The following is a 24,475-nucleotide window of genomic DNA, read 5'->3' on the forward strand; positions in this document are numbered from 1 at the left end:
CCTTTCCAATTTCATCGTATCGGAAACGACTCAGTTTTCCAACGTCTTCTTGCATTCTAGTGTTAGAACCTTATACCCACAGTGAGCGCAGCAAGCCCTGGTCAACAACCAGCACTTTTGCGTCCTTCCAGCCTAGAGTGAACCGCAAGAGATCCTCCGAGCTAGTAGCTCTTAGCAAAGTCAATCTCGCTTCAATTGTAGGCGTCACTATACATTAGACTCTTACGCAGAGCGACCAAATACTTAGTTGGATGCTCCTTACCAAAGCTGTATGGAGAAGACGGGGTGGCGACACCTTTTGGCCGGGTTTTGCAAGACGCAGATTGAAAAATCTCGGTAGACACACCTTTGGCAAAAGGTAGTGGAATTGTTGGGTTTGTTATTAAACGTCTCAATAAATTTGTGATAAGCTCAAAACACCTCGACGATCTTTAAGAATCTGGTGATTCACTTTTGGGAGTTTTTATTTAACACATCGATTTTGGATCAAACCTACGACCTAACCTAACCTATATGTAGTACATACAACTAAATCTGAAATCGATCAACGGATTGCGTCCGGAAAACGTTTTTGCTAGTTCTCTCTAACGTTCCTTGATATAAGAAAGCTTCTTCGACAAGAAGGTTGTTATGGTTTCTCAACAAGGATGAAGAATCTTTTATAAAAGATAATATCTTAAATTAATAAGTTTTCCAATATAAGTGCTGGAATTTGATCGGTCAGTTCGTAACTATATCCTATATTGATCCTATAACTATCCTATCGATAACTCAAAAACTGAGGTTATTGTCATCGCGCGTCTCCGAAGTTTTCTTTTTGTTGTTGCAATCCGGGATATAACTACCGAGAAGTTGAAGAGCTTCAAGACCCATAAAAGCTTAATATCTTAAACTGCTGACTATGTCATAAACTCACTAATCACTAATATATATACATACATTTTTATTGAACAACTTCGAATCTATATTTCTACAACAAAATTGGGAGAATGCAGTGACATTGCCTAAAACTTTCCTACCGGGCATATGCAGCAGTAATCGAGTGCGCAATATAATATGTGTCTATGACAAAATGTGTGATATTATCTAAATATACACCTAACTAGATATATGTATTTTTACAGAAATTTGTCGAAGCATGCAATTTTCTAACTGTTAGTCGCACCTGCTGCACTTTAAACCGTTGCTGCTATTCACACTATACTCATATTTGTATAAAAGTGTGGGATTAGATAGACTGCTTGTATGTGTTTGATAACTTTTTAATGGTTTAAGACTCAGCATAAATTTAAGCAATTATAAAAATAAATAATTTACTGTCACTTTGATACACCCTTTGACTTTGACGATACACCCTTTTGCTCTTGTCCATTATATTGCATTAGCGGGTGTTTTCCTTTTTTAAGGCTACCCATTAAAGGCGATTCACAGCAGTATCTAGTCTAGGCAGTCGTATCATTTAAAAAACTTTCGGCAAAAGTTCGGGTTTTTCAACTTATTACTCAACCGTTGCAGTTCTGTTAAAGGGATCCTCCAACTTTTCAATACAATTTGAGTGGTACGACTCGTTAAAATAGGCTTCAGCATCTGTTGTTACCTCTTTAATGTTGTAGAATTTCTTTTTAAGAGGCATTCTATTGAGGATTGAGGGAAGAACAAGATCACTGGGGACAGATCCATTCGCGATTTCTTAGATTTCTGATATACTACTGTGGGCAAAAAATTGTAAGATTTTTTATTTAAATCTCGCATGAAAACCTATTTTTTAGTTAGCTTTATCAGTGTAGCTTGTCATTCAGTACATAAAGTACTTTTACGTACGATTTCTACTTTGAATTAAATTATTCAACAAAGAGTTTAAATTAAATTTCGTGTGCGGAACCAAACTTTTAGAGCGGAAACGTTTGGAATGTTGGAAAAGGCCTTCGGAGACAATTGTTTGTCGCGCGCAAGTTTTTGGTTGGTACAAATTATTCGAAGAAGGTCAAGAACGCGTCGACGACGAAGCGCGCCCAGGACGGCCATCAACATCAATTAATGATCACCACGACAATAAAATAAAACTGGTTCTTGGGAATCGGCGATTAATGGTCAGAGATCTTACTGGCATCGTTGGAATATCGGAAAGATCAGTGATAACCATTTTGAAAGATCATTTGGGCCTAAGAAAAGTAAAAGCACGATTGGTTCCAAAATCACTCAATTGAATTTTTTGAAAAAAAGCGTCGCGTTAACGTCAGTGAAACAATGCTTTCCGACTAACAGGATGTCATGAAGCGTGTAATTACTTGGATATATGCTTACGACCCGGAAACAAACGATCAATCGGGCGTATGTCGTCACAAAGGTGAGCCGAAGCCGAAAAAATCACATCAAAGCAAGTCAAATATCACGGTTATGTTGATAGTTTTCTGCGATTATCGAGGTGTAGTGCACGCCGACTTACTTCCGTCCGGCCAATCTGTCAATAAGGAGTACTATTTGAGTGTTATGCGTCATATTGCATTGATTTTTCGTGAGTTTTTCTCAAATTTCAACTAATAATTATCTTATTTGCCTGATTGAACTCCATGTGACTTCTGGCTATTCAAAAAATTAAGTTTTAAGTCAATTGAAGACATTCAACGTGAATCGGTACGCGCAGTAAAGGCTGTTCCTGGAATAGGCTTTAACAACTGTTTCGAGGATTCGAAAAAACGTTGGCACAAGTGTATTAGGGCTAAAGGGAATTACTTTGAGGGGAACGACAAAGATTTTGAAGAACAAATAAAGATTTTTAAAATTATGAACCAAGTCTTACTAAGTATGTATACCTTCGTCATGACATTGCATTCACAAACTTTGTTGTTGGTTTTGTTGTTTTAGCGAACGAATTCTGCCGAGTTAACAGTTTTTGGCCGGATAAAAGTTCTGGTCCGTTCCGGTGAAGTAGATCCAACTGTCGTATTTCGATATGTTCAGCTATGTAAGCCTATAATAGTAAATAACTCGTGGATTTTGCTGAAAAGTTCGTTGAGAAGAAATTTGCTTTCTTAATTTCTAACTTAATTCAATATTTTTGATAGTTATTTATCTTAAAGATAACGTTGAAATTAAAGTACGAATATTTGCAAATTGAAACTCAAAGTTCCGAAAAAAAGAAGGCTTCGTGTATTTTGCAAGAAGTAATACCTCTCGTTCTCGTTCCGAAAATTTTTTAAACGAGGAAATTTTGGAAATTTCAAAATATCGATTTTCTTGCTTATTTATCAAATTTAAATGTTTTTAAAAATATTTTACGATAATTTAAAGTTGCAAAAAGTTTTGAAGACTTTTAGTGTATTTGTGAAAATTTTTTAACTCAATGTTATGGGCTTAAAAAATTTTAAATTGCTGGGTAAAGAAGCAAAATTCTTTGAAATGGAAGAATAAAATAGCCAGTGGTACCAAAAATCCATATTGGTCCAGGTATTCTCTAAGAGTATTATCTCACTCTTCATTTATCGGTTATGTGAATAAGAGATATACCTAGTTTCTATATGTTTTCTGTATTTTTTCAAGTATTCGTGTTCACAGCACTCTGTTTTTTATACATAGTCACCTAAAATGCAAAATAATGTAACACCACTTTTCAAAAGTTTACAGACGTAGGGAAAACGTTATAAAAGAAACCACTCATATGGAGACAAATTTTGAGTTTTAGTTATATATTGGTTATCATAAACTCATGTTGAAATAAAATTTAAGTTTTGGTTATAAAATGGTTAATATAGCTGACAACGGTTTTCTTTTTTTTTTTATGATACGTGGTTTTGCTTTTAGGTGACAATATATATTATACAAGCTGTGTTCTAAAGTAAACAGGACTTTTTGAATCTAGCGTCCCTTGGTGGTGCCATCTATATGTCGACTGGTGATCTGCTATCTTTATCGATTGTCCAGTGAGAATTTCATGACATTTCATTGATTGGAAGTGAAGTTATTGCGTTTTAAGTGTCAGTACGTTTGTGTTATCGGTGCGAAAATGAACTTCGAACAAAGAGACAACATTAAATTTTGTTTTAAAATTGGTAAAACTTTTACCGAAACGTTTCAATTGATGAAACAAGTTTATTGCGATGATTGCCTATCCCGTAGCAGAGTGCACGAGTGGTTTCAACGTTTTCAAAGTGGTCGGAGGACATAAATGGCGATCAACATGTGGGCCAATCAAAATCCGTGATCACCAGAAATTCCATCGAAACTGTGCGTGAATTTATCAAAAATCAGTCGAAATCATCATCGAAATTCATGGAAATGGAATTGAACATCTCCAAAACATCGATTTATCGTATTTTGACCGAACATTTGGGCTTACGAAAGGTGTTCGCACGGTTTGTTCCGCACAAATTGACTGACGACCAAACATTGTTTAGAAACATTAGAGGGACGATTATTTGACCAAAAATCACTTTTTACCCATTAACCACTCCCCGTATTCACCTGACATTGCACCGTGCGACTTCTTCCTTTTCGGAAAAATGCATTTACCCATGAAAGGAAAGCGTTATGCAGACGTAGAGGTCATTCAAAAGGCTTGCATCGGCATACTGGCGGCCATACCGGCCAACGAGCTAAAACACTCGTTCGACATGCTTTTGGACCGTGCAAAAAGCTGTATTGAAGCAGAAGGAGATTATTTTGAATAAAATAACTTGATTTTGCCGAAAGAACCATTTGTTCTGTTTTTTTTTAAGTCCTGTTTACTTTGGAACGCACCTTGTACAACCCTATATCTAACTCGATTGGTTTTGTGTGATCCATACAACCGGACATAACTTTTATATTTTGTAGCAACATGTTGCAATAGTATAAAAAAGACTGTTTAAAATCTTTTGCATTTGTGTTGCCGATTAGAAAGTCATCAATTCAACAAGTTTATTGCGATGATTGCCTATCCCGTAGCAGAGTGCAGGAGTGGTTTCAACGTCTTACAAAGTGGTTCGACATGCTTTCGGATCATGCAAAAAGCTGTATTGAAGCAGAAGGAAACTATTTTGAATAAAATAAATTGATTTGGCCATTTGTTCTGTTTTTTTTTTGTTTTGGAAAGTTTCAACAAGAATCTAAGTGCTCTATATTTTTGTTGCAACAGCTTCAAAACGACATGTTTCCTGCGTCTACCACTGAATAGCATCGATGACAGCGATCTACTATAAGTCGAAAATTCAAAAACAACTGCAACAAGCAAACCTGTAAATTTAGTGCTAGCCACATTGCGGCATGACCTTGCTTCCAAGAGAGTTCTTAACTAAAACCAAGGAAACGAAGGGCTGACCACATTTTACCACCCGACTTTCAATTTAAACTACACACACGCACACACACACACACATTTAATAAGCGAATATTAAAACTATTTATGTACTATTGTGCATATTAAGTCGAAATTTGTTGGTCTGTGTGTGTGGTGCTGGGTCCCAAGGCGTGCAAAGTGTCTAAAAATAAATGTTGTATGTTTAAAACTTTTACATTAACAACAACAACAACAAACACAGCAAACAAACAAACAATTGATTGCGTGAGCGAGCGCAAAATTCCAAAGGTTAAAATTGCAGACGTAAAAATAGCTGTAGAACAACAAAAAAACATAACCAACAATAGCAACAACAACAACAGTGCGAATGGCGCAATGCTAAATGAAGTTATGACGTCTGTTTCTGTTTCTGTTTCTGCTTCTTGGTGGCCACATAAAAGTGAAAGTGCACCACATGCAACAAAGTGTTGCTAAGCGTAAAACAACAACAGCAACTGTGCGTGGCATTCTGGGCTCTGATGTTGTTATTGTTGTTGTTTAGTTGCATGCAACTATAAACCGCATTTCGCTGTGCTAATGACGACAAACGTTTGCAATTTCCCTTTGCATTTTTTGCTTTCGGTTTCGATTTTACTGTTGTTTTTGTTGCTTGTTTTTTGTTGCGTTTTCGTTTATATTGTTGTCTTTGCAGTTTTGCTGCCTTTCTCGGTTTTTGTTGCTTGTTTTGCGCAATAAAGTTTCATTAGTTTGAATTTTAATTACACCGTCAAGTGTATGTTTTGCTTAAATACCCGTTCTCTATGCACACTCCTCCGTCCGTCCGTACGTATTGCATTGTTGCGCTCGCGGCGTTGGCGCAATGCTGTATTAATTTTAATTGGCGTAACTGAATTTATGAAGGCAAAACATGCTATTTTTTACGTGCAAAATACTTGTTCACTGTAAAAATTATTTTTAACGGAACCTGCTTTTTAAGGCTGTTGTGGGCAGACATGGTTGTCTTCGCAGAAAATAAAAAAAAAGAACTTCTTCAATAGGCGTAGGATTGCATTTCACTGCAAATGTATCCTCCTCAAATTATAGAGTTGCACTCAAGGCATATATCATTCCTATATTGTCTTTATTTTTATCTATGGCGCCCACAGATATGCTACAAATAACATTTTCGAATCAAATATATGTAGCGCCCAAAGGTATACTACTACAACAGACATTTTTGAAGCATATATTTGCAGTAAGATTCTAGCCAGCTTAAAAACAAAATGTAAAGTTCTTTTAGGAAATCCATAATCTACAATCAAAATCAGGCCTCTTAAAAAAGTCAAAAATTTCAGAGCTTCCACGTTTTTCTATAGCGTAAGACACCAATGCCGTCTACAGGCGTACTCTTTCAAAATTCAAGTAAAGTTTTCTAGTTTCTACTATTTTTTACCGATTTGCTCAAAAAAATGTTAATTGCATCTACCCTTTTTAGTGAGATATAGTTGCCTTACAAATAAATGAAGTATTTATATGAACAAAAAATAATAATGCCCGGTTTCACAGTCCATACTTAAGTTGTGCTTAAGATAAAACAAAAAAATAGTGTTAAGTTATGCTTAAGTACTGAAAATGGGAGCTTTAAGCAGTGCTTTCATAACAGGTGATTTTTGTTTTGAATTATTTTGAATTTTCAGTTAAATATTTGTGAAAAGAAGAATCTGGATTCCAGCAGTTCCAATAGGCGCTCCGACTCGGTAGCGGTGAAATTCGGGAGAAATTCTGTTTCTGGGTCGTAAGCATAGATCCACGACTCATCACCAGCAATAATACGTTTCATGAAATTTTGGTAGTCGGAAAGCATTTTTGCACAGACGTTAACGTGACGCTGTTTTGGGAAAAAGTTGAGTGGTTTTGGGACGAATTGTACTTTCACTTTTCTTACGCCCAAATGATCTTTCAAAATGGATTTCTCTGATCTTAATGATATTCTAACGATTCATCACCAATTTCTTAATTTTTTTGACGTGTTGGACGTAGTTCGTCGTCAACGATGTCACTAACAATCATGAAAAACCTAAAAAAAAAATTCGAAAAAGGGGTTTTTGCGCGAAATTTAAATTAAAAAGTCTTACAATTTTTTGCCCACAGTAAGTTCTTAAGAAAAATGGAATGACCGGTTATTATACAAACTACGCACTAGTTGTCTAAGCAGACCTCTTTCAAAAGTAGTCAACGGAATTCCCTTGACTTAAAACGTGTCGGTATAAATCTAGGATATATATTATACAGTGGACATATATGAGATATTAACACTGTAACGTTTTTTGCTTAAAAAAATTTTTGTTCATGATTAGTTAGGTTATGTAGTCGATACCCACAGGAATCTCGCTTGAACATTTTAGGATGCCTGCCCGTTACATATAATACCTATATAATAGACCTTAGCGCTTCCAGCTAATTGCATTTTTGATGAGACTACAGTCTCTTGGTAAGACTGCCGAGATGTTTCAACTTGAGTCTCGCAAAGGCTGAACAAAAAATCGCTGGATATTTTCAATTTACTCTCTTTCATACAACTTTGACAAGTAGCGTATATCAAATTTTTAGCCTTACCTTATGATTGCATATTGAATAATCTCTAGTAAGAACCCCAACGATTGCGGCAAGATGGACTTTGTTGTGGACAGTAGCTTAGATAATCTCGGGCGTTCTACTCTAGGCCAAAATGATCTTGCAGTCACACAGGAGCACATCGTCAACCAACGCCTGCTGAGCGCAGGCGAGTTCTATTAATTCAATCCTAGAACACGAGATGCCAATGAAGTTCCAACTCGGTCCCATTCAATTGCGAGCGGACAAAAGAATTTGATAATGAAGTAGCTTGATGCTATGTCTAGCGAGAACACCTTGACAACTTTGAGTGCACAGTTAGCGAGCTCAACGCTGAAATGGCCGATATACTGTCGGAGTGAATACTCACCTCCCTGATAGAGGCGGCATTTCGTATCTTTATGTGTACCACCGTATTGATAGCAGCCATTTCTGCCTGAAAAATACTACAAAGTTTCTTTAGTCTAAAACTAAGTTTGACGGAGAGCATCTTACAAAAAACTTCTTCTCCAATATTCCCTCTCAGCTTCGACCAATCCGTGAAAAAAACCACTGTGTCTTTTTTATAGGACTTTCTTCCCATCTACACACATATCTCTAGGCAGTATATAAACAGCGAAACAGTGATTCAAGTATTAAGGAATTCCATTGAAAGAGGAGAAAATTTCGGGCTCTTCATATGGCCAGTTTCCTACTCATTTTGTTTAATAATTTTGGGGGTTCTGAGCTTTGTCACATATATGTATATAAATAAGTGCAATGAAATAAATAAAGCTTAATCTACAATTGTTCAGAGGCGGCTGGTGCAGCCTTCTTCGAGAAGTTTACGTCTAAGTTCTACAATTGAGTCATTATTAGTGATTTTTCAAAATTTTTGAATAATCCTCAATTAGTAACATTCATCAAAAATTAAGAAAATCTATAATTTTTGTTTTTGAAGTTATAATAAATTGTATTTTTAATATTAAATATTTTAATATTTTTAATATCAAAAATTTTAAAATTCCTTTCTTTTAGTAATCTAATGTTTCTCCTAGACTTTATTTCTCCTTGCATATAATATATTTAAATAGCATTGCCTTCCTGAAGTTCTCCATCATGTTTCATTTACTTCACTTCACAGCCAAACAGCTTTCAATGGCACAATATATCGCTAGAAAATCCAATATTTCACAGTAAACAAGCCAAGCGTATCGGTTGCAACTGTGCAAGCAAACCCTCAAACAATGCACGAGCGTGTATTATTTAACCCGTAAACGCTTACTTGTACTCGTAAAAAATAAATTGAATAAACACTCGTGAACAATTGCATTTGGTAGAAGGGGCGATATAATGATATATATATAATTCGATAAGAAATGCATATGGAAACGTTCAACAGTTGATAAAAAATGGAGTAGAATATATTAGAGAGAGAGAAAAAAAGAGAAAACAGCTTAAATGATTCATAAATTATTTTAGAATGAAGATAATGTATATATGAGTGTTGCCAGCCTATTGTTGTTAACTTTTTTTAAACATGCATTAAATAGGTGCGCAAAAACAAGCGAAAAATTAATTTTTTGATTTCATTTAAGGTTTTTGTTTATTTTTGGAAACTCACGCTTTGATATTCTAATAAGCGCCAACTAAGATATTTAATCCAAACTTGTTTGGCGTCAATTGGAGATTCCAAGTATAGCCAGGTCCTTCTCCCCCTGGGCTTTCCAACGTAGTAATGGTCTTCCTCTGCTTCTCACGGCGGGTGGTGTGTCAAATACTCACAGAGCTGAAGGGTTTTAATCCATTCGGAGGGCATAACCTAGCCGATCTCACGTCCAAAAACATGTGGACCTCAGTGCCTATAGCTGATTTTTAAAATACCGGTAAAACTCTGAGGTAGACTATTGAAATTCAGAAAGAATATTCTCCTGAAAATAGTGTGCTTTCGGAGCAAACTTACATTAGCCCCCATGTACCTAATACAAATATTTTCGAATTTACGGTTGACTTTATACCGTATATACCGATCAGAGTGCATCTGTCTCTAATAACATTGGGTCGTTGTGCCTAAAATGGATGAAATCTGGCCAATGCTACCCTTAACCCCCATATACTCAATATACGAATTTGAAAATACCGTTTGATTTTATTGCTTAAATGTTGGCCAATAGTATTTCCCAGGCACTGAAGCTTGCATTTTATTTTCTCAAAATAAAAAATATTCCAACAAAAATCTCTCAAAAATGTTTCATTATGTGGCAGCATTACACATTAAAAAGAGAGTAAATAAAATAGTATAAAAATTATTAAAGATAAACTGTTGGCGATACGAGTCAGCAACTTACTTACTTACTTACATACAGCCAAGAGAGAGAGAGAGAGAGAAAAAGAGAGCGCACATGCGAATGGCACCAACAACAGAAATTTTTCTTAACTTGCGTTAACATTAGGTGGAAAACTGTCTAGTGCAGGGGGCAGAGCGTCTCGCTCGTGTGGGTGGGCGCTCCCAAGCAGGTGTTGAGCTAAACAGTGAATGTTCCAGTAACAGCAAGCGCAACACAAGGGCCACCAACGAGTTACATTCGATGCAACACGCTCTGTTAATGTTAACTCACAAGTACACTGTTAATGTTAACTCAGTCGCAATGTTATGTTAATTCACTCACAATGTTATGTTACGAACGAGTGATGGCTGCCTGTTAGTATGCAGCTGCTGCTACACTTTTTAATTTTTGCTATTATACTTTTTATTACTTTGCTATTGTATTTATTAGTGTGCTGTGCTTATGATGAAGCTGCTGCTGCGACTGCAACTGCGACTGCTGCTGTTCATTACGCGCCCGATGTTTATCAGCAGCGAAATGAGCGAACTCCAGCAGCAGCGGCAGCAGTAGCGGTAGCTGTGACAAAAATAAACGCATTCAAATACATATTTATATAGCAGTGTGTATGCAAACAGACAATCGGTTGTCTTCGCTTTTTTAACACACGATTGTCATGTGTCAGTGCACGACGATGGCGATGGCGAGTGAGTGCGTGTTTGTCACTTCGTGCTGTGAATATAGGGTGCTTATGAATGAGGGTTGTTAGCGCCGGCAGTTTGTTGTTTGGGTGCGGTGCAGAGTGGGAGGCGTAGCGGTTGGTTGGTTGCTTGGCTGGTGGGTTAGTTGGTAGTTAGCTGGCCAGCATACACTCTTTCGTCACAATTTACGCCACTTAAAAGCTTTTGTTCTGCTGCTGCTCCCACTTTGGTTGCTGTTCAAATAGGCATTGAAGCCTCCACTCCACCGACCGACCAACCCACCAACCGTCTAACTCTGCTATGCTCGCAGCTGTTTTTGATTTTCTGCTCAATGCTTCTGCCTCTTCTACTTCGGGTTCGCTATAGTGGCTGCTGTCACTGTCAACGTCAGCGTCGGCGTCACTGCTGCTGCTGCATACTGCCTACTTACTTAGTCGCTACTACTATTTTTGCTCACAGCATAGTACATACGGCGCACTTTCGCCATTTGGCCAATTCTGCCGATTCAGTACGATTTCATTCAGACGCTGGCACAGTCGTCGGTCAGACAGTCGAATCAGTGGTGTGTGTATGTGTAGTAGCAGACTGTGCTGCCAGTGTTTTATTATCTTCACTCTTAGTCTGGTGTGTAGTACGGCGGTTAAGCAGCACTTAATTTATAGACGCTACTAAGATGCGTTTGTTAAATAGCTGGCTGGTAGCTAGCTAGCTATAAAAGCTAAACTCGAAACCGGGCGAGCGTGTCTAAGCTGTTATTGAGCGCGTCGTCAGCTGTGTGCGTGTGTATATGTGCGTGTTTTGTTTAAATTTTATATATTTACTCGTACAACTAACTGCTCGCTTGCGACGACATCCCATTTGTTGTTGATTGTATTTTATGTTTGCTGTTGTGCGCTGCTTGGAAGTTTGTTATTGTTTTTGTTGGCGAGCGTAGCGCAGCGCAGCGTCCGCAAAGAAGCTGTGCATGCCAAAATCGGCCGGAGCAGTTGTGTAGCAGACGCTGTGTGAGCGTTCGTACGCGCGCGCTTGTGTTGAGCCGAATAATAAATAAAAGATAAAATCAGCAGCCGTGTTATTAAAACGAAGTGAAAAATTTTCAAGTTGTAGAGAAAAATGTGAAAATTCTGCGTGTAAAGTGAGTGAAAATCTCCAAGGAGAGTGCGTGGCTGAAAATGTGAAATAAATATAGTAAATATTTCAAGTAAAGTGTTTATAGTTGGCTGCAAAAAATTTGTCGAAATCATGAACTATATCGTGGTAGTCTGCGACGAAGTGCTCGCCGTCTGGACTTGGTCCCCCGTGTGTGCTGTGACAATGCTCAGTGAGGCTGTGTGTGCTTTCATAGATTTCCTCCACGCAGATGTACATACATACATATAAATAGTGCGTGTATTTATATATGTATATGTGCTATATTCATATGTATATATGTATTAATATTTTGTGATGCGCTGTCAAAATCGGTTTTTAAAGCAGTGATCTATATATATACCTATATCAAATACCTAAATAGACACATACATATATAAATAAGCAGTTGTGTTTCAAAAATAGAAACCAGCAACAAAGTTCATTAAATAAAAATACACAAACGCTCTTTAATAGCCGTGTTTGTTTCCTATTGTGTTGTCTAACAATATGGCGGTTTCGAAAAGCAACTTTATTAATTAAAATTGCTTATGTTTGTGTTGCTTTTTTAGCTGCTCTATTATGGAAGTTAATGAATATTAAAGTATATATTTTTCTAAACTTAAATTCTAATAAATAAATAATGCTTTATTCCAAAATATGTCGGTACACAAAAAGCATAAGTTTATATCTTTATATTAAATATTTTTATTTATTTATTTTTATTTTATTTTTTATTTTTATTATTTTTTTTCATATATATTTTTTTTATTTATTAGCGCGATTTATTATTGAACCAATATGAAGAAAAGAAAAAAATTGAATGCGTGCATCTTAATCAGGATTAAGATTGCATCTGACCTAAGTGATTAGACGAATATATCGTTCCCTAAAATGCAAAACAACGTATTATCAAAAAAAAATTCAAAATCGTTATCAGATATAATAACCAATTTATAACCATTTTATAGCGATAACTCTAATTTCGTTTAAATATGAGTGTATGATACCCAAAATATAGTCATTTTATAACCAAAACTCAAATTCAAAATGAGTGTATAATATCCAATACATAACCATTTTATAACCAAAACTGAAATTTCTTTTAATATTAGTTTTCTAATATCATTTTTCCTTCGCCTGTAAACGTATGAAAAGTGTTGTTAAGTTATTTTGCATTTTAGGTGACGATATGTACATACATATATGTGCAAGTAATAACCGCTAAACTCGAAATTGTGAAATTTTAAAAAATGCACGTGGAACGTTACATTTCAGTTAAAGCCCTGAACTATATGATATGATCTATGTAGTGTTTATTTGACTTTTGATAATCATTTAGGATGTCACATCCTAAAATGTGTCTTGCTGGAGAAATGCCTTTAAATATTAAAAAATATTTGTTGAAAAATAGTTGGTATTCACATGTCAGTTATTGTGCAAAGTTGTGGTTATTTCTGATAAGCGAATAGCGCAATATAAGAATGCTGCCGCATTGACACTCCTCGAACCGATATTAATCCATGTTCATTTTGTTTGAAAAGGCTCTGACTGTCTGACTGGAAACGGTAGTGTATTTTAAATCTCATCCAACGACTTATACTTGTGGCCAAAATTATTTGTATATTCGATAAAATAAATGGCAAGAGCAGTACTAAGAACTATTTCAGAAGTACTACTCTGTGGGCAAAAATTAGTAAGACTGCACCAAATGTTATAGATTTTGAAGAATAAATTAAGAATTTTAAAATAATGAACAATATCTTACTATTTTGCTCTTATAATACTTTTGTTACAATAAAACACTTAAAGTCGATTGGAAATTAAATAAAACTTATTAGTAGAAACACTGAAAAGTTCCTGGGACGAAGACCTAAGGAGCTACTTCTCTTAGTTTTCTAGTCTGTATGTAAATTTATTTACAACTCAGTCTTAAAAAAAATTAAAAAAAAAGAAAAGTTCCGAAAATTCCCGTTCTTATAAAATTTAGACACTCATAATGCTTAGTAAACCAGAACATTTTCAAAATATACAGCGTTTGTAAACACAGTAATTTTAAAAGAAAACAAAAAAGATGTAAACTTCACTTAAACCTCAGCTATACTATAATACATTTTACAATTACAAAATTTTCCTTACAAGAACTTGATTCAATCCGTTCGTTCTGTTTGTATGACAGCTATAAACTATGGTGCTCCGATTTGAACAGTTTCTTTAAAGGTTGTACCATTTTCTCAAACAATAATCCAATCCAAATTTCCCAAACATATTTCGTCTAATAAAAAAATGTTCCTTTCAAGCACATGATTCCGAACGCTTCGTTTGTATGGCAGCTATATTGCTCCGATATCGGCGGTATCGACAAAATAGCAGCTTTTGTGAGAAAAATTAATAGGTGCAAAATTTCAGATGGATATATCCAAAATTGTTGTATACAGAGAGACGAACAAACATATGGAAATGGCAAAGTCGAGTCAACTCATCATATGCATATACTTGTATACAATATTTTATAGGGTGTGGGAAGTCTCCTTCTAGGTGTTACAATCTTCGTGGCAAATTTAATATGCCCTGTTCTGATTATAAATATTTGCTTCTTCTTCTAAAGAAGCGTTTTCGTGTCAAAAATATTTTTAAAATATTTGTTGTTGTAGTCCTTGACCGGATAAAAAGCCGGGTCCGTTCCGGTTACATAGACCTGACTGTCGTTTGATTAGAGTATGGTGGAGCTTCTCAATTTGAGCTTAGCTACCGTTGAAGCATAATTTTTAATAATTTCAATCTCAAATGAGTTTGGTTTAGCTTCAACGACAACTGCTAAAAAAATCATTGGACTCAAGACTTTGACTTTATGTGTTAGAAATATGAACTTTTTCTTACAAAGTAGTGCTTTTTCAAGTAAATATAAGGCGGGTGTGGAAAACTTCTCACCCTCGGTTTTCCAAACAGTTTTTAACCGGTCTTTGCAACATGTGGCCAAGCATTGTCATGATTGAACATTTTTCTCTTTTATATAGTACGAACTCCGGGATTTTTCAACAATTCCTCTCTTCAATTTGATGAGTTGTTGTAGGTAGCGTTCCACAGCAAGGGTTTAACCCATTTTAGAAGCTCATAATGCAGCAAATTCTACTAAATGCAGAGCCTTTGCTGATCCAGGTTTCCCATATGACTTTTTGCGTTTTTAGCAAAAAATTTCAGCAAAGTACGCTGACTTTCGGTTGAGATTTCCTTCATACAATAAAGTAATAGAGAAAAGCTCCCCACAGGAACACTTATCGGGCACAAAGTTTGTCGCCTTGGATTACAAAAGAAGAAGAATTTTTGCCTCAAATGATTGACGCTAGAAATGACTGACATATACTGAATTATTTTGAAAAATGTGCTTAAGGACAAGGCCTGGGAAAGCTAACGCCTGTTTGATTTATTAGGGCAATGGAATAATAACCAGCCGTGATGTTTCGAATATTATTATGGACCCAATATTTAAAAAAAAACAAAAACCTGATTTTCTCCATTAAAAACTGGAATGTCTTCTAAACTCGTTTTTGGTTTATATATATTTTTTTTTTGAATGCTGATAATGCTAAGACGGACTTTAGTTACTAACTTGTTTAATTGAGTGAAGTACAAAATAGAAATTTGCTTCAAAGATAAATTAATTTTTCTTAAATAAGATCAAAATTATTACTTTTTAATTTACTTCAAATTAATTTTTTTAATACTTAATGTTTTTTTAAATATTTCAATTTATTTTTTTAATTTTAAATATTTAATATTAATATTTAAATAATTTTTTTAATATTAAATACTTATTTTTTAAATCAGATATTGGCGCTCACTGCATATATTTCTACTCAGTATCCCAAAATAGTTCTATAGTACGCGACTTCTAAAAGTATTTCCTTCTTAAATAGTTCTATTTAATATTCGTCACATTTCGATTCAATGCCAAAGAGTAGATAAATTCTCTGCCGACATTTGTATCACCGCACCCTTAAAGCTTAAAGCATTCCACGCAAAACAAAGCAGAAAAAATACATATAGAAGTAAAGAAAAAAACTAAAACAAAAACAAAATTGCAACAAAAAAGCCGCTGGCGACAGTTTCTCATCACGTAGACGCGAGCATGGAAATTATGTAAAGCAGCATGCCGAATTGTATACAAATAAGTCAGAGCGTGTGCACTCGTGAATAGTGATAGAGCGTACAGAAAGAAGCAGCTGGAAGTGTGGAAAAAAATAAAATGGAAATAAAATAAAAAAAATTTGTTAAAAATAAGAAGAATTTATTTCGCTAAGCAGCGATAAGCGGCTGAAATTGAAATTCACGAGCAATTTTGCAGCAAAAAAATTAAAAAAAAACAATGCAAATTTAATGTGATAAAAAATAAAGAAAAAAGATGCAGGCGGCAGCGAAAAAATATTGAAAAAAATCAAAGCCGAAAATTTTATATTTATTTCAATTTTTTTTTACCAAATTACAACTTTAATATTTTTAGTGCTACGATACACTGGAGAACATGTGCAAAATTAATATTTTACATAAAATAAATGTGAAAAAAGTGTAGCGGAATAAACAAATGGAAAGTATGTGAGTGCAAAATCTGTGCAATGTGTGTGCGATGAAAGCAGGGAAACGAAAGAAAGCAATAAAAAATCAAAAGCAATCACGAAAAAGCAAGCAAAAATTCGCAACAAAACGCGGTAAAGTGCAGTAAATAAAAAAATAAATGTCAAAAAGTAAAATTTAAGTAAGCAGCAAGTACGCAACCGGAAAACTGCATGCAAAGCAAAATTGTGCAAATGAGCTGGGAAATTAAAGTGCAAGCAGAAAAGGTGAAATTTCGTAGCTTGTGAAAAAATTTTGAAAAATTCTGAAAAATTAAACTAAAATGCAAATTAAATACTTAAACAAGGAAAGTTAAAATCAAGTAATGTATGGAAAATAATAGTTGTTGTTGTAGTAAACAAGAAAGCAGCAAAATCGGGCGCAAAGTGCCAATTAGACACCTGGAGCTGGAGCTCCTTAAGGATTCACACCGAGATTTCTCTGATTTGCTGGGCATTTATTAAAAAAAAAAGTTATGACAAAAGGAAAAATTAAGAAACTGCAATAAAATCTTAGCAACTGAAGTAATAATTGCGGTTTAATAAGTGTATTAGACGGTGGCTGTAGCAGCGAACTTCAAATATGAGTTTGAAAAAAATTCAAAAAAATTAAAATTTACTAAATAGAAATTAGTAACGAAGAGGAAAGTTATGGAAATCAAGAAAAAATAAATTTCCATAAAAATAATACAAGCAACAACAACAAAAAAATTGATATTAGCACACTAAATCATCAGCGCTGCAGTAAAAGAGCGAAAAAACGACGCAAAAAATATATTTTTAAGATGCAACAACAATAATAAGAAAACACAATACAAAATAGTTTTAAATGCAACAACAATAACTAAAAAGCACAATACAAAAATTTAACAAAATAGTCCAACAACTTGCCGCAACTCCACAAATATTTAGCAATATTAACGACAAAAGCCATAAAAGTCGGACAACAGCAATCAGCAGCACAAATCAACTTTAAGCATGCAGCAATCAGCAACAACAACAACAACAACATATTAACAACAAACGCACCAAACAACAACGGCATTACAAAGAAACGCTGCAGACGCTGCGACCACAAGACAACAACCTGAACACACCGACAAATTACAACATTAGCAACAACAACAACAACAACAACCAGCAGCGAACATTGCAACATAATCAGCAGCAAACGTGAAAATTCTCAACAACAAAGATACACAGGCCAACAGCAGCACCATCACTACCCCCGCAACAACAAAATCAACAATAACAACCCACATACCCACCAACATAACAACAACAAGCACACCAATTTCAACAGAAATTGCAATTGCTGCCACAAGCGCACCACACACGCCAACCACAACCGCGACTACAACTGCCGCTACAACAACAACAGCACACCAAACGCAACCGCTGCTGAAGGCGACCAGCAAAGTGAAGCAGAAAGTGCGCAAAAAGAAGCAAATCACATTTAATTCAGAGCCAGTGACAGCAAGCCCAGCGCCGCGCCACGGCCACGGCCACGCCTACACCCACGCTGTACTAGCTACGGCGGAGGCGGCTGCCACACAACAGAAGACTGAACGATTTGCAAAATCACAAACAGCAGCGTGCATCGGCGCACCGGCAATCACGACGGTCGCACCGACACGTGCGCTGGCGGCAAGAGCGGAGCGCAAAGGTGCGACCGCGACGCAGGTGAGGACGGCAAGAGCGCAGCCGCCGGCGGCTGCCATTGCCAGTCACACAACACTTACAACAAATACCACCAACACAACAACAACAGCAAACAAGACTGCAACCAACACACAGTCACAGGCGCAGCGGTATCCGCCGCCAGCGCCACCCGCGCACACCGCCCAACAACAACAAACACAAACTCAACAACAACAGCAGCAGCAACAAACCTACCATATACCAAGCATTCCGAGCTTTAAGCCAGCGGTGAAACGCTTGAGTAGCGGTAGCATTGGCAGCATTGGCGCCACCATCAGCGCCGCCAGCGGTATCAAGGCGACACGCGCGCGCTTAGCACATTTTCTGAAAATCCAATCGCCCAGCGCGCGTAAAGCACGCGCACGCCGAAAATCGTCTACGCCCTCGGCAGGTTCGCTGATTGTAGTTGATATCGCTGGTGCAGCGGCTGGTGGTCGCGTTGGCTTGATCGAGGGTGGTGGCGGTGGCGGCAAAGCGGCGGCTGGTGTGCCCATTACAACCGCGCCGACCAGTGGATTTGGTGCTGTGCCGGCAACATTAGGTGCAGGTGCTGGTGGTGAAGCTGGTAACGCGGGTGCTACAGTAGGTGTTGACACGGCAGCAGCCGGTGCGGACGGTGCAACAGCGACAGCGTCGGCAACGTGGTGTGGTGGTGTTAATTTTTTGGTGTATATGGTGTGCTCATTCTGTTGTTGTTGCTATAATTTTCGCAACTCACCAACAAGGTACGTGCATTTTCTTTACTTTAGGTGTTAAGCTATTATATATTTTATTGGTGCAGTGCTCACTAGGAGTTATGGAGTACTTTAAAATTTCATATATCTTTATTTTGTCGTCAATTATGAGATCTTGAGTTATCATGACCCCTTCTTAGTAATTTTTATATTTCGCTCCTAATGACTTTAAACCAATATATAACCTTCAAAAAGCACTTAATTTTGACAACTTATCCTGGAAGTAACGAAAATCTTTGGTACTATTAAAAAGCATAAAGGGTGATCCATTTCGAGGTTCTCTACTTTTTTCAAAGAAAAAACATAGAAACTTCACATCTTATAGGGAATCTTTATTATCATTCGAAAGAACATTTTTTGGCATTTACTTTTTAAGGATTATCTCCTTCAAATGTTAGTCGCGAGTTCAATTTTCAATGACTCGTTCAAGCATTTCAGCTGGTAACTGGCGAAAAAAACACGTGCTGATGATGATTAAAGGTTTTAATCGATGCGGAATTGTCTGCATAGACTTAAGAATTTACATATCCTCACAGGAAAAAGTATAACAGTGTCATATCACAAGGCCTTGGTGGCCAATCGACCGGCCCAAAACGTGAAATAAACTGCTCACCGAAGTGTTCTCTCAATAAATTCATTTATTGATGCGATGGGGGTAGCGCCGTCTTGTTGAAACCAAATGTCCCCGAGATCACGAACTTTAATTTCAGTCATCAAATAGTCGGTTATCATGGCGAAGATTCCATTCGCCCACAAACCACACCAAACCTTGTTTTTTCTGAATGAAATGGCAGTTCTTGAATCTCTTCTTCCTAAATGAGGCAATTTTGATTGCTTACATACCCATTTAACTTGAAATGGGCCTCACGGCTGAACAAAATTTGGCTCGAAAACGTCGGCTCTTCTTGGGACTTTCCAAGAGCACATAAAGTGAAGCAATGGCGCTTGGAAAGGTCCAACTGCTTCAGTTCTTGCACAAGCTGTATTTTATACCATTTCAATTTAAGATCTCGACGTAAAATGTGCCAAGTCGTTCCGTACGTCAGTCCGACATCGCATTGGACAAAATGTTATTCACCAGTGACGTCACTTTAACGTATTATGTTAATGTTTCCAGTTGTGACCACACTGTGTTGACTGCTGCTGAAGTTGACGCGACAAATAGCTTCGTATAAATGAGCTTATTTGTAAGAATTCTTTATATCTCGATTCCTTATACCACTAGAGAAGTTTATACTTAAAAAAAAATGGTTTTTTGGGGAGCCATATTTTCAAAAACAAAAATCGATCTATAGTAACATAATATTGTTTGATTTTTGGATTCGAGATAATTTTAAGCACATAAATATATCATCTCAGAGTAGATACATTTTTTCGGAGGTCCACTAGAGAGTCGACTGCTAATTCATATAATAAAAAATTGGAAAAAATTTGGAATAATTATTTTTTCTGACTTGCAAGTGCATAGACCACAGAAACTCCAAAAAGGAAACTCGAAATGATATGCTATGTGGAAAAAAAGCAGTTGAAATTATGGAACTAAACTATAAAGCCTTCTTTTACACTCACTCTTATGGTTTTTAAAGAAATAGCATTAATTTAGAATAGAACTCCACTCGTGGTTTTTACTTTTTATTGACTTTTATATAGAATTAGTTCCTCCCAGCTCTTCAAGTTTCATTGAGACGCGCCGGAGATATGCTTTCACTGCATCCCTCTAACATATCTCTAAGCATACACCTTTAAAGATTTCTTAAATAAAGCAGCTCCACTTGTTTACAGCCAATTATCGCCAGTAATTAAAATTTATGGCTGCGATTTTACCTACTCAATGGATTTAAGACTGCATAAATACTTTTTAATGTTACTACATTTTAATGCAAATGAAATTACTACCTTTCTAGAGTCTATTTAGCACGCATATGTACATTCCCACATACATACAAATATAGCTTTGGAGCTTAGATTCCATGTACTGCTCACGCTCTGCCGTTCTCTTTCACTCACCATAACCCTCGTTTTCACTGTCCTTTTGTTGTAATACAAATTGTTTGCGCTCTTTCTGTAAATTTCGCACTCACACAGTTGCAGGCGCAGATCTTTTCGTAAGTTCATCGGCGGAATTTTGGCGGGGGTCGGTCGCATGGTTCACTATAGTCACTTGGCGAAACGTGACGAGTGCATTGTACTTGCTCACTTTTTTGTCATTTACTTCATTACTTTTCTCTGCACTAACTGTTAAACGTGTTTTGCTCTATTAACTAGGAAAAATGCATAAAAATTGCAAAAGAGTGCTACTTTTTATGGGCACAAAAACTGAAAAAAAGACCTGCCTTTCAAAGTGATTAAATTGTATAATAAGTACATGATGAATGTACGGTTTTAACGAGCGCTGTTAAAAGCGCGAAATTAAGTGAGCATTTTTTATTAGCTAAGCTCGCGAAGCTAAACTGAAACTTCATTATTTTCACAGTTGCCACTCTGCTTGCTTTGAGTTGACAATTTACAATATGATGGTGTATTTTAGGTATTGTATCTACAAGTTATATTTAAAAGGGTTCCAAGTGTGAATCGAAAGTTATGCTTTGAGTTAGGATAAACTGTTATGAAATACATATTTATCTCGCCTTCAGTGAGGTTAAATGTTAAGGTCATAAAAATAATGCTTTCTTTAAGAGATCACTCGATCTGCCGAGTTCTCTTACGCATTGCTAGTTTACATACAGAAGACATGAACTCATACGAATTCACTATTTTCAAAATGTAAGGCTCGACAGTACTCTCTGTCTTCGAGCAAAAATAAACTGTCTCTTAAAATTATAATAAAAATTTGGAACAGTGTAAATTATTTATTAATTCATTTTTTCGATACTCCCTCCCCCAATTTATTCTCCGTCCTCTATAGATGACAGAAAAACACTCTCTTTTATAAAAGGATGTTTATCCACTGTTATTAAGGTGAAATCTTAGCCATCTAAACATAGGCCACTATTAATTTCTCCAAAATATTAAAAGATGCTTACACGGGCATTGTAAGCAACCATAGATTCCAATTTCAAGAGATCTTTCAGGACATGGTAATATGCTTGCAGTTTTGAATCTATTTATGCTATAACTCTTGGATCTATGACTATATTTTGGCGATTTTGGGAATCAAGTAAATATTTGATATCTTCTTTTGTTGTGAATATTATTCGAGTTAGAATGGTTTGCTTCGACCGGGACAAATGGTAATCACAATGAACAAGATCTAAACTATAATGCAGAACAGGCAAATTTGCCCAGCAGTTGTTTTCTAAATATTTTTAAACCGGTCTTTGCAACATAAAGCAGAGCGTTGTCATGATGAAAAACTATTGCCTCGCGTCTAATCTCAAATTAAGGGCGCTTTTCAACAGTTTCTTGCTTTGTTTTGATGAATTGTTGTCGGGAGTTGAATAATGGTATCACCTAGTTTAAGGAGCTCATTATACAGCAATTCATTCTGATCCCTCCAAATACAGAGCAATATTTTGGCGTCGGTATTATTCGGCGTTGCCATTAGTTGGCTGGTTGGCCAGGTTTCCCAATTGATATTTTGGGCTTGAGTTATCGTAATGCACCTCTTTTTCATCACCGCTGTAACTGGTGATCAAACAGGCAGCGAAGCATACCATGCTGCTCATAGCAGTAGAGGGGTATGACAAAGGGAAAATAATTTCGTCTAAACAAATGATGGTCTTGGAGAAAGACACATCACTGCCTTTTATTCCAAGAGATGGCAATACGAAGAGGGTTAACTTCAAAAAGAAGTTTTAAGTTAGTCTCGGCAGTAAGGCGGAGTGGAGCGTTTCCACACTCGACCTATTAGTGAGAGCAGCACTATCCAATAGTACACTGACTAGAAAACACCAAAAGGCTTTGGAGCAGACATTGCGGAACCGCATACAAAGCTATCCATACCAATTTGGGTGTTTTTCGAGCATCTTTCAAGCAGAAGCCTTTGCTATAAGTCAATTATCAGTAATCATTCCCCAACGCAACTATCGCAACCAGCGTATCGCTACACTCAGTTATAGTCAAGCGGCATGAAAAGCGATCTCAGCTTATGAAGTCGAATCGCTATTAGGAGGAGTGCATTCGAGGGCTGAATAGCCTGTCAGTTTGCAACCGTGTACTCCAGATCGCGATGCCGGGGCATATAGGGGTAGCTGGCAATGAGCTGGCCGACGAACTAGCCAGCTCTGCTGCGACTTCCAGGATGGTGGGGGCAGAGCAATGCATTGCGGTGGGATCTAACACCAAGAAGAAGTTGCTCCACACTGAGGATAAATAAAGTGGAAAATAACGGCACTGGCAGCACACAACAGAGATGCACCACGCCAAATTACTATTAGGAAGTTACACCAAGGTTATGATCAGCTTCCGCCGAGACAAATTCCATCTCCTTGTTGCGTTCTACACTGGGCACTGCAATCTGCTTAGTCTCTTGGGCAAATTTCTTGTGTTGTGACACGAAACCGGAAACTCCCGAACACCTGATTCTAGATTTCCCATCGATTTGTAAAAGCAGACTCAGGACCCTTGGATTCATTGATGTTGATAGGAAACACATCAACTCCATTGCGCCCAGCAAGCTGCTGAAATTGTTGCAGAGTGCTTTGTGACCATATGTGACTTAGCAGAAAGCACAATGGACCATTGGTCTCAGTGCAAAACCTCAATTATTCTTACGTCACCAGTCACAATCCAATGCTAAAACGACTACCTCTTGTTGTTGTAGTACTGAAGAGAAACTCCTATATAAAATAATATAAATTAACAGCACCTCCAACAAACTTTTTTTTTTAGCCAACTTCACCTTTACCACCAAAATTCAAATAGAAGCTTACTCTCGCATACATAAACATAAAGCTATCTATATATTATTTATTTAAAAACCCAGCAAAAATCAGTAAATCAAAGCTATCATTTGCTAAATCTAATCTAGCCCTGTACAAAAGAGTAGGCAATAAGTACTCGTATGAGTACTTTTATAGAAGCAATTTCCCAATCAAAGCAATCAAAGACTTAATGAGTGTGTAAATCAATTGAATTTGGCTGTTTGCTTAATAAATAATAAAATATATTTTAGTAAATATCGAAAATTGCAAAATGTCCAAAAGCGTACGGTAAATAAATGTGCAGTTATTAATAATATTTTTTATGTTATTTTAATGTTTTTTTAATATTAACGAAGCTCTTGGAGTGCGCTAACGTAAACAACAGTATACAAAATTATAAAGGCTTATCAGATAATTACATAAATATATCTATGTACACATATCTAAGTATCTTTACTGTCATATCTTGCCACACCACATAGTTTGGTAGGCACTAAGCACCTAAAGTCCTTCAAAAGCCGTCTGCACACTAACTAATAGTCTAGTAGCTTACTAAACGTAAGTCATTT

General features: G+C 36.5%; 1 protein-coding gene across 7 annotated transcripts in view; it reads left to right on the forward strand.

Moving 5' to 3' along the window:
* LOC126760511 (cAMP-specific 3',5'-cyclic phosphodiesterase) overlaps nt 1-24,475 on the forward strand; it is a 535,699-nt gene that overhangs the window by 312,546 nt on the left and 198,678 nt on the right. Inside the window, exons 1-2 of one of the 7 annotated variants that reach the window (XM_050476198.1) lie at nt 11,394-11,495; nt 16,501-19,035. The exons of 4 other annotated variants lie outside the window; for them this stretch is intronic. In XM_050476198.1, the coding sequence (XP_050332155.1) occupies nt 18,983-19,035 (53 nt within the window). In that variant the 5' untranslated portion in view covers nt 11,394-11,495; nt 16,501-18,982. Of the gene's footprint in view, nt 1-11,393; nt 11,496-16,060; nt 19,036-24,475 lie in introns of those variants that run through there. 2 more of the 7 variants (XM_050476199.1, XM_050476197.1) reach the window with 2 other exon arrangements.

The sequence above is a fragment of the Bactrocera neohumeralis genome, chromosome 5 (assembly GCF_024586455.1).
Source record: "Bactrocera neohumeralis isolate Rockhampton chromosome 5, APGP_CSIRO_Bneo_wtdbg2-racon-allhic-juicebox.fasta_v2, whole genome shotgun sequence".
Classification (NCBI taxonomy): Eukaryota; Metazoa; Arthropoda; class Insecta; order Diptera; family Tephritidae; genus Bactrocera; species Bactrocera neohumeralis.